This window comes from Scomber scombrus, unplaced genomic scaffold (assembly GCF_963691925.1).
Source record: "Scomber scombrus unplaced genomic scaffold, fScoSco1.1 SCAFFOLD_547, whole genome shotgun sequence".
Classification (NCBI taxonomy): Eukaryota; Metazoa; Chordata; class Actinopteri; order Scombriformes; family Scombridae; genus Scomber; species Scomber scombrus.
The window spans coordinates 1,583-12,557 of NW_026910484.1; the positions used below are offsets into that span (position 1 = coordinate 1,583).

A 10,975-nucleotide genomic window follows, 5' to 3' on the forward strand; every position below is an offset into this window, starting at 1 on the left:
CCACCAAACATGCTGAACAAAGAATCAGCCGCCAGTGTTCATCAGGCTTCTTTTCATTGTTGTTTGGCAAAGTTTAATATGGGGAAGTTTTTTCTGCAGTTTTGTGAGCAATGTGTGGTTTTCATGTTGGTCACCTTCCATGGAGGTTGACCTCATGTGATGTCAGTCATTTTTTCGAGGATGACCGCTGTATATTCTGTTGGTAATATGGATCTTATCGTACTTCCTGACCTGTCTTTTGGTTCAGTGGCCTACTGATGATCTTTCACCACTCTCCCATAGAGGTGTAACAGTCAGTGTATTGGTCCCAAACCAATAAATAAAGCTGTTCTTTTAGGTACCTGACATTCAATGGTTCTGTCCGCTCCCCGACCCAAACAGGTTCTGTCAAAATAGTTTAATAATGCACAATATTGCAGGTTTACCTTGTCTCCTTCCTTCCTCCTCTTTTCCTCCCTCCCTCCCTCCTTACGCCTTTCCTTCCTTCCTTCCTTCCTTCCTTCCTTCCTTCCTTCCTTCCTTCCTTCCTTCCTTCCTTCCATCCTTCCTTCCTCCCTTCCTTCCTTCCTTCTTTCCTCCCTTCCTTCCTTCTTTCCTTCCTTGACCTGAGGACAACAGGAGGTTAATTAAGTCACAGGTGTACTCACTTTAGTTATAATGGTCACAGGTGTACCTTCCTCCCTTCCTTGTCTCCTTCCTTCCTCCTCTTTTCCTCCCTCCCTCCCTCCCTCCCTTCCTTCCTTCCTTCCTTCCTCATTCCTTCTTTCCTCCCTTCCTTCTTTCCTTACTTCCTTCCTACCTTCCTTCCTCCTTTCCTTCCTCCCTTTCTTCTCTCCTTACTTCCTTCCTCTTTTCCTCCCTCCCTCCTCCTTACACCTTTCCTTCCTTCCTCATTCCTTCTTTCCTCACTTCCTTCCTACCTTCCTTCCTCCTTTCCTTCCTTCCTTACTTCCTTCTTTCCTCCCTTCCTTCCTCCTTTCCTTCCTTGACCTGAGGACAACAGGAGGGTTAATTAAGTCACAGGTGTACCTTCCTCCCTTCCTTCTCTCCTTACTTCCTCCTCTTTTCCTCCCTCCCTCCATCCTTACTCCTTTCCTTCCTTCCTTCCTTCCTTCCTTCCTTCCTTCCTTCCTTCCTTCCTTCCTTTCTTCCTTCCTTCCTCATTCCTTCTTTTCTCCTTTCCTTCTTTCCCTCACTTCCTTCCTACCTTCCTTCCTCCTTTCCTTCCTCCCTTCCTTCTCTCCTTACTTCCTCCTCTTTTCCTCCCTCCCTCCCTCCTTACTCCTTTCCTTCCTTCCTTCCTTCCTTCCTTCCTTCCTTCCTTCCTTCCTTCCTTCCTCATTCCTTCTTTCCTCCCTTACTTCCTTCCTTCTTTCCTCACTTCCTTCCTACCTTCCTTCCTAGGGAAATAGGAAACACTTTGACACTTCCTGGTCTAATATTAGGAGAGTCTTCGTCTCTCTCTCTCTCTCTCTCTCTCTCTCTCTCTCTCTCTCTCTCTTTCTCTCTCTCTCTCTCTCTCTCTCTCTCTCTCTCTCTCTCTCTCTCTCTCTCTCTCTCTCTCTGAAATACCTTTTATACCATTAAAGCAGAACGGAAATTCCACATTTATGAAGCTTTTCTATCATCCACTCACTCACCCTCTCATTCTCCTTCTAGGTTTTTTATTAAAACTCTCTCTCTCATAATAACTTTATTTATTTATGTTTATTTTTAAAACAGGGTCGCAAACTGTTTTCTATGAAATCAAGTAAAACATAGAAAGAGGAAAATCAATAGTTCTGATTAAAAGTACAAACAGGCAATTTAGATTATAAAACCATTAAATACAGATAAAATATAGAATTAAAAATATAAAAAATACTTTTCAATACTATAAATGTTTTTTAATCTTTTCATTTTATTTCTATTAGTTTTTAAATTATATTCTACTTCACTTCCACTACTATTATTATTAGAATAATTCTATATTTTATTAAATCTTCTTATCAATTTTATTTGACAGTTTTTATTTTTCTTTATAATCTTTTTTTTTAACCTTGTTTTAAGTCTAACATTTATTAAACTTTTTTTCTCTTATTTATTTTATTTTAGATTTTTATTATAGACCTGAAATCTTTTTTATTATTATTACATTTTTATTCTTTATTTAATTTAATCTTTTTAATCTATTTTAACCCGGTTATTGCTTTTTTAATGAACTTCTTTTCTAATTTTCTTTTCCCCCCCTTTATTTATTTTGAGATTTATTACATTTTTCATCATTATTATTTCCTCTCGTTTTCATTGCTCTCATTTTATTCTTTATTTTTATTCCTTTTTCTTTCTGTCGTCACTCGTTCTGTTTTATTATCAGCCTGTCAATCAAACTATGAAACACTATGAACTACATTATTAACCTGCTCTATAAATATAGTTTTAATGAATTCATTGATTGATTAATTGATTGATTAATTGGTAACCTAGCAACAGCAAGGCTACGATATAACACAGCTCCACTTTTATCTTCTTATTTCCAGTATTATTGCATTTTAAAGATGTTTGTATAACTGCAGAGAAACAGAAGATACTTTAATCAAAATTTTTATGATTATTACTTTATTTCCACACACGTTAAAGCTCCCAGCTGAACACACACACACACACACACACACACACACACACACACACACACACACACACACACACACACACACACACACACACACACACACACACACACACACACACACATATAAACCACAGACTCCTCAGAGTGATGAGAGAAAACTCTTAAACACTCAGTTCTCAGCAGGGAGCAACAACCAGACTAATGTGAGAATAATAGATTTACTAGATAGAATAAAATGCTTTATTGTCAGTATATTTAACATATAATGAGATTACAGGTGCAACTCTATTACAGATTAAAAACAATGCAAAACATGCAGCTGAACAAAGATGACACGTTGTAAACAGCTGCAGCTATAAAGCATAATGTGTGATGTGTGATGGTGTTGCACTTAAATAACATAAATAGAATTAAAGTAAAATAAGTTAATAGAATCCGGTTCTCTCTCTGCTGTGCAACACAGTGTGCTCCATCAGATGTTGCAGGGTTTTTTTTTTCTGTTGCCATGGTTACCGTGATGCAGCAGAGAGAGAGAGAGAGAGAGAGAGAGAGAGAGAGAGAGAGAGAGAGAGGAAGAGAGAGGAGAGAGAGAGAGAGAGAGAGAGAGAGAGAGAGAGAGAGAGAGAGAGGAGAGAGAGGAGGAGAGAGAGGAGAGAGAGAGAGAGAGAGGGCAGAGAGAGAGAGAGAGAGAGAGTGAGAGAGAGAGAGAGAGAGAGAGAGACTCTGCAGATAAAAGAACAAAACACGACGATTCACTAAAGTCTAAAATAATGTGACTTGAAACAGCAGCAGCAGAGTTAAACATAGACACACATGTTAGCACATAGCTGGTGTTTGTTGTCATAGTAACCATCCTTTTATCAAGAAACACAAACACCAAGAAAATTATAGAGCAAATCTTAATAAAATACCTTTAAAAGTGTGAAAGCTGCCTAAAGAAGCACATTCATTGGTTTCTGATTATTATATATATATATATATATATATATATATATATATATATATATATATATATATATATATATATATATATATATATATATATATATACTAAGTTATATATAACATTACATTTATTATATAGATCTATACTGTAGATATGCAATAACTGTGTTGGTGCACTACAACAACTTTGATGCAACTTTGATGCTGATGGGACCAGGTCGGGAGCTCCGGTCCTCTGAAATGAGGCCAACGCTGAAGTAACTTAAAACTCTGCATTCTATCAAAAGGCCACCAGGGGGCGACCGTTTTGGTGTCAAAAGGACTTCCGTCTCTATACAAGTCATGGAGAATTCACCAACTTCTCACTTGATTTCTAACCTCAGTAAACGTTTTCAAAATGTGTTTATGGTCTCAATCGCTAGTTTAAAGCCTTCTTCAATGCAGTATGATGTTCATTTGGGACATTTTGGCCTCCCTGATTTTATATGTGACGATAAAGCAGGGTATGCATTAGGGCGTGGCTACGTGGTGATTGACAGGTTGATTGGTTCACAGGTTCAGGAGGGCGCCTCTTGCTCCTCCTGATGCCCATATAAGTACAATCCCTGTTTTTATTTTACCCAGCATGCACCCTGAAATTTTCAAGATGGCGCTGCTCAGATCCGATACTATTGGCCTCCGAGCAGCAGTCCACAAACCAATGGGTGACGTCACGGATGTTACATCCATTTTATCTACAGTCTATGGATGTAAAGCACCTCTACTGTAGATTTGATGCTGATGTAACTTTTTGATCTTTTTTCTAGTAGAAATGTTTTTTACTGCGCTGAAAACATGAAAACAAAACCTGAACTAAAGTTTTAAAGTTCCTTAACCTATAAACTGCAGCTTGTGTATCTCACCACTAGCAATGTGATTTATACTGTAAAGTGATTATAACGTTACAGACTAAAATCATTTTTAAAAGAATCAGCTGAAGTGGAAATAAAGAACTTTGAACTCTTGACCAAAAGTTCAAAAGGGGACACCTTCCTTCATTCCTTCCTTCCCTCCTACCTTACTTCCTTCCTTTCCTTTCTCCCTCCGTCCTTCCTTCCTTCTTTCCTTTCCTTTCCTCCTTCCTTCTTCCCTCCTTCCTTCTTCTTCCTTCCTTCCTCCTTTCCTCTCTTCCTTCTTTCTTCTGTCCTTCCTCCTTCTTCCTCCTTTCCTGCCTTCCTTCCCTCTTCCCTTCCTTCCTTCCTTCCTACCTCCCTCCTTCTTTCCTTCCCTCCTACCTTCCTTCCTACCTTTTCTTCCTCCTTCCTTCTTTCCTCTGTCCTTCTTTCTTTCCTTCCTCCCTTCCTCTTGTCCTTTCTCCTTCCGTCCTTCCTTCCTTCTTTCCTTTCCTCCTTCCTTCCTCCTTCCTTCATTCCGTCCCTCCTTCCAAAGGGAGACTATGGCGCACTCCTTAAATCTGTTGTATTATTCCTTTTATTTAGTTTTCTGCATCAAACTTTTCCTGTTTTTAGAGAATCAGGTGAAACAACGTTAATGATCCTGGAATTAACAGCTCGCTGCTTTTCTAAGTCTCTTAAAGGTTTCTTTCCTTTTTAAAGGAAGGAATGAATGAAAGGAGGGAGGAAGGAAGGGAGGAAAGGAAGAAGGAAGGAAAGGAGGGAGGAACAAGGAAGGAAAGGAGGAAGGAAGGAAGGGAGGAGGGAAGAAGGAAGGAAAAGAGGAAGGAAAGAAGAGGGAAGGAAGAAGGAGAGAAGGATGCAAGGAAAGGAGGGAGGAAGGGAGGAAGGAAGAAGGAAGGAAAGAGGAAGTAAGGAAGGGAGGAATGAAAGGAGGAAGAGGGAAGGATTGAAGAAGGAAGGAGGGAGGAAGGAAGAAGGAAGGAAGGAAAGGAGAAGGAAGGAAAGGAGGGAGGAAGGAAGAAGGAGGGAAGGAGGGAAGAAGGACGGAAGGAAAGGAAGAAGGAAGGAAAAGAGGAGGAAGGGAGGGAGGAAGGAAGAAGGAGGGAAGAAAGGAAGGAAGGATCACTTTCTCACAACTAGCAATGTGATTTATACTGCAGCTAAAATCATTTTTTAGAGAATCAGCTGAAGTGGAAATAAAGAACTTTGAACTCTCGAACAAATAAAAAGGGAGACTATGGTGAAATCAAAGGTTTACACTCCTTAAATTATTTGTATTATTCCTTTAATTTAGTTTCCTGCATCAAACTTTTCCTGTTTTTAAACAATCAGGTTCCAGTCGCTGCTTCTCTGAGTGTCTTAAAGGTTTCTGCTTGACTTGTTTTTCTGGTCACTGTGTTAACCGTGTGTGTGTGTGTGTGTGTGTGTGTGTGTGTGTGTATTGTGTGTTTTTCCCTCTGCAGGTCAGTCCGAGCTGAAAATGAGTGCAGTAGGGGAAAGCCCGCTGGACCCTGCCACGCCAGAGTCACGCAAGAGGAAGGGCTCACCATGCGACACGTCAGGGCAAAGGTAAAGACACACACACACACACACACACACACACACTGATAAACACACACACACACACACACACACACACACACACACACACACAACACACACACTGATAAACACACACTAAAACACTGACACACACACTCACACTCACATATTGAGACAAACACACACACACACACACACACACTGATAAACACACACTAAAACACTGACACACACACTCACACTCACATATTGAGACAAACACACACACACACACACACACTAAAAAAACACACACTCACACTGACACACACACTAATACACACACACGAACACACCCACTGTTACAAAACTCACACAACTCACCACTTACACACAAACACACACTCACTGACACACACACAAACACTGACACACACTCACACACTGATAAACACACACACACACACTAACACACACACTGATACAAACTCACACACACAAACACTCACACACACTAACAGACACTCACACTGATAAACGCACTCACACACATTCACACACACACACACACACACACACACACACACACACACTCACACACACACACACACACACACACACACACACACTCACCTTCATCCAGCCTCATAAACAACCTCTCACCTTCTCTTTAACCCTGAATATGTGCAAATCAGCAACCTGCAGGTCACACAGAGGACTGCTCCATGCATCACATGTTATATATCTAAAGTTAAGAGGAAGAGGAAGATGAGGAAGATGAAGAGGAAGAGGAAGATGTAGTTGAGAGAAAAGTCACAATCACAGAGTTTCAGATTAGACATAAAAAGCTTCTATCAGGTGTAAAAGTGAGTTAAATGTGTTCAGTGTGTGTGAGTCTACGAAGCCAAAACAGCTGATGTAAGCTGATGTAACAGCACGGCTCTGACCTTCGTATTCACACACATTCTACACACTCCTCCTCCTCCTCCTCTTCCTCCTCCTCCTCTCCTCCTCCTCCTACTCCTCCTCCTCCTCCTCCTCCCCTCCCTCGGTCACCACGCCTGTGTGTTCTGGCTGGCCAATGCACTGACCTACTTTTGCTGTTGTCGTCTCTCTCACACACTCTCTCTCTCTCTCGCTCTCTCTCTCTCTCTCACACACACACACACACACACACACACACACACACACACACACACACACACACACACACACGGTTCTTTTTTCATGTTTACCACATACCTTGCTCGTTCCTCCGTCGGCCTGGAAGTGTATTATTGGAAGTGGGGACAGAGAGTAAGGTTAAGCTAAAAGGTCAGAAGAGACCCGAGTTGAAAGGTTGGAGGGTTTTTTAACTCTTTCAGTGCCGATGTGCAACTTTAATAAATCAACTTTAACACTTTATTGTGCATTAAATATTTAAAATTCACAATTAATTCTGCAGAGTTTGATGCTGTTGTGTTAGAAAGCAACAAGTTGTCTTCATTTTCATGCAGTAATTGATCCTTAAATGGACTGAATTGCATCTTTAACCCTTTATATACTGTTCTGTTCGGATCAGCTGTAAAAACACCTCAAATGTCTTTTATTGTGAAATTTGAGGACTTTTCCTAAAGTGGCCCAAAATCCTCCCTCCTTCTTTCCTTCCCTCCTTCCTTCCATCTGTCCTTCCTTTCCTCCCTCCTTCTCTCTTTCGTTCCTTCCTCTCTCTTTCCTCCCTTCCTTCCTTCTTTCCTTCCTTCCTTCCCTCCTACCTTCCTTTCTTCCTTCCCTTTCTCCCTCCGTCCTTCCTTCCTTCTTTCCTTTCCTCCATTCCTTCCTCCCTCCCTCCCTCCCTCCTGTCCTTCCTTTCCTTCCTTCCTTCCTTCCTTCCTTCCTTCCTTCCTTCCCTTCCTTCTTCCTCCCTTCCTTCCTCCTTTCCATCCTTCCTTCCTCCCTTCCTTCCTCCTTTCCTTCCTTTCCTTCCTCCCTGCCTTCTTTCCTCTGTCCTTCCTCCCTTCCTTCCACCTTTCCTTCCCTCCTTCCTTCCTTCCTTCCTCCCTTCCTTCCTCCCTCCTTCTATCCTTCCCTCATTCCTTCCTTCCTTTCTTTCTTTTCCTCCCTTCCTTCTTTCCTCTGTCCTTCTTTCCTTCCTTCCTCCCTTCCTCTCTCCTTTCCTTCCTTCTTCCTCCCTCCCTTCCTTCCTTCCTTCTTCCTCCCTTCCTTCCTTCACTCCTTCTTCCCTCCCTTCCTTCCTTCCTTCTTCCTCCCTTATATCCTTCCTTCCTCCCTCCCTTCCTTCCTTCTTTCTCCCTCCCATCCTTCCTTCTTCCTCCTTTCCTTCCTTCTTCCTCCCTCTCTCCCTTCCTTCCTTCCTCTTCCCTCCCTTCCTTCCTAGACTCGATGACATCAGGAGTGTAAACTGAGAATATTAACACCATTTTGTCGTGTCTGTCTGTTTTTCTGCAGTTTGGAGAAGCGGAGACGGGAGCTGGAATGTCGCTACATCGAGGAGCTGGCCGAGCTGCTGTCGTCCAACATGGGCGACATCGCCAGTCTCAACGTCAAGCCAGACAAGTGCCACATCCTGAAGAGCACCGTGGACCAAATCCAGCAGATCAAACGGCGTGAACAGGGTGAGGAGACACATTAAAAAAACAAAAAAACATTAAATGCATCAAGTGAGGATAAATAAAAAGATGATTAACATTTAACTGTAAGGAACAATCAGCAGACCGTAGTATATAAGAAATGGACGTAACATCCGTGACGTCACCCATTGGTTTGTGGACTGCTGCTCGGGAGGCCAATAGTATCGGATCTGAGCAGCGTCATCTTGAAAATTTCAGGTGCATGCTGGGAAAAATAAAAACAGGGATTCTACTTATATGGGCATCAGGAGGGGAAGGAAGGAAGGAGGGAAGGAAAGGAGGGAGGAAGGTAGGAGGGAGAGAGGAAAGAAGGGAAGGAGGAAAGGAAGGAAGGAAGGAAGGAAGGAAGGAAGGAAGGACGGAGGAAAGAAGGAAGGAAGGTAGGAGGGAGGGAGGGAGGGAGGGAGGAAGGCAGGACAGAGGAAAGAAGGGAGGAAGAAGGAAAGGAGGAAGGAAAGGAGGGAGGAAGAAAGAAAGAAAGGAGGGAGGAAGAAGGAAGGAAATGAGGGAGGAAGGAAGGACAGAAGGAAGGCAGTAAGTGGGATGGAGGAAGGAAGGAAGGGAGGAAGAAGGAAGGAAAGGATGGAGGAAGATAGAAAGAAGTAAGGAGGGAAGGAAAGAAGGAATGGAGGAAGGAAGGGAGGAAGAAAGAAGGAAAGTTGGAAGGAAGGGAGGAAGAAGGAAGGAAATGAGGGAGAAAGGAAGGACAGAAGGAAGGAAGTAAGTGGGATGGAGGAAGGAAAGAAGGAAGGGAGACGCCCTCCTGAACCTGTGAACCAATCAACCTGTCAATCACCACGTAGCCACGCCCTAATGCATACCCTGCTTTATCGTCACATATAAAATCAGGGAGGCCAAAATGTCCCAAATGAACATCATACTGCATTGAAGAAGGCTTTAAACTAGCGATTGAGACCATAAACACATTTTGAAAACGTTTACTGAGGTTAGAAATCAAGTGAGAAGTTGGTGAATTCTCCATTGACTTGTATAGAGACGGAAGTCCTTTTGACACCAAAACGGTCGCCCCCTGGTGGCCTTTTGATAAAATGCAGTTTAAGTTAATTCCACATTGGCCTCATGTCAGAGGACCGGAACTCCCCGCCTGGTTTCGACCCCCCCGTACTGCTGCTTCTCTTCTTTAGGTTTTTAATGTTTACCTCACAGGACGTTTCAGACTCGCTCGTTTCCAAACGTTAATCTGACTTCTGTGTGTTTGTTTTGTTTTGAGCAGAGAAAGCAGCTCTTTTGTCTCCGGATGACGAGGTGCAGAAGAGCGACATCTCCTCCAGTAGCCAGGGACTGGTGGAGAAGGAGGCGCTGGGGCCCATGCTGCTAGAGGTACACACACACACACACATACACACACACACACACACACACACACACACACACACACACACACACACACACACACACACACACACACACACATACACACATAATCTCACTCCTCCTCCCTTTTTCCACCCTTCTTTACTTCCTTCCATCTTTCCTTCCTGTCTTCTTTTCTTTCCTTCCTGTCTTCTTTTCTTTCCTTCCTTCCTTCCTTCCTTCCTTCCTTCCATCTATCCTTCCTGTCTTCTTTTCTTTCCTTCTTCCGTCCTTCCTTCCTTCCTTCCTTCCTTCCTTCCATCCTTCATTCCTTCCTTCCTTACTTCCATCCTTCCTTCTGCCCTTCCTTCCTTCTATCTATCCTTCCTGTCTTCTTTTCTTTCCTTTCTTCCGTCCGTCCTTCCTTCCTTCCTTCCTTCCTTTCATCCCCCCTTCCTTCCTTCCTTCCTTCCTTCCTTCCTTCCTTCCTTCCTTCCTTACATCCTTCCTTCTACCCTTCCTTCTTTCTATCTATCCTTCCTGTCTTCTTTTCTTTCCTTCCTTCCGTCCGTCCTTCCTTCCTTCTTTCCTTCTCTCTTTCCTTCCTTCCCTCTTTCTTTCCTTACTTCCTTCCTTCCTTCTTTCCTTCCTTCCACACACACACACACACACACACACACACATAAACTCACCCCTCCCTCCTTCTTTCTCCTCCTTCAGGCCCTCGACGGGTTTTTCTTCGTCGTGAACCGGGAGGGCCGCATCGTCTTCGTGTCGGAGAACGTGACGAGTTACCTTGGTTACGCTCAGGAGGAGCTGATGACGTCCAGCGTCTACAGCATCCTGCACGTTGGAGATCACAACGAGTTCGTACGCAATCTGCTGCCCAGAAGCCTCGGTGAGTGTGTGAGGGAAGGAGGGAGGGAGGAAGGAAGGGAGGGAGGGAGGAAGGAAAGATAGATGGAAGGGAGGAAGGAAGGAAAGAAAGAAAGAAAGAAAGAAAGAAAGAAAGAAAGAAAGAAAAAAGAAAGAAAGAAAGAAAGAAAGAAAGAAGGAAG

General features: G+C 43.0%; 1 protein-coding gene across 1 annotated transcript; it reads left to right on the top strand.

Moving 5' to 3' along the window:
- Positions 1-5,893: 5,893 nt before the first annotated feature.
- LOC133977057 (nuclear receptor coactivator 1-like) lies at positions 5,894-10,815 on the top strand (the record flags this gene model as incomplete). Its single annotated transcript, XM_062415198.1, has 4 exons — positions 5,894-6,021; positions 8,422-8,588; positions 9,838-9,944; positions 10,638-10,815. Coding segments are annotated over exons 1-4 (541 nt in total), but the record flags the coding sequence as incomplete, so codon positions are not given.
- Between the last annotated feature and the right edge of the window lie 160 nt (positions 10,816-10,975).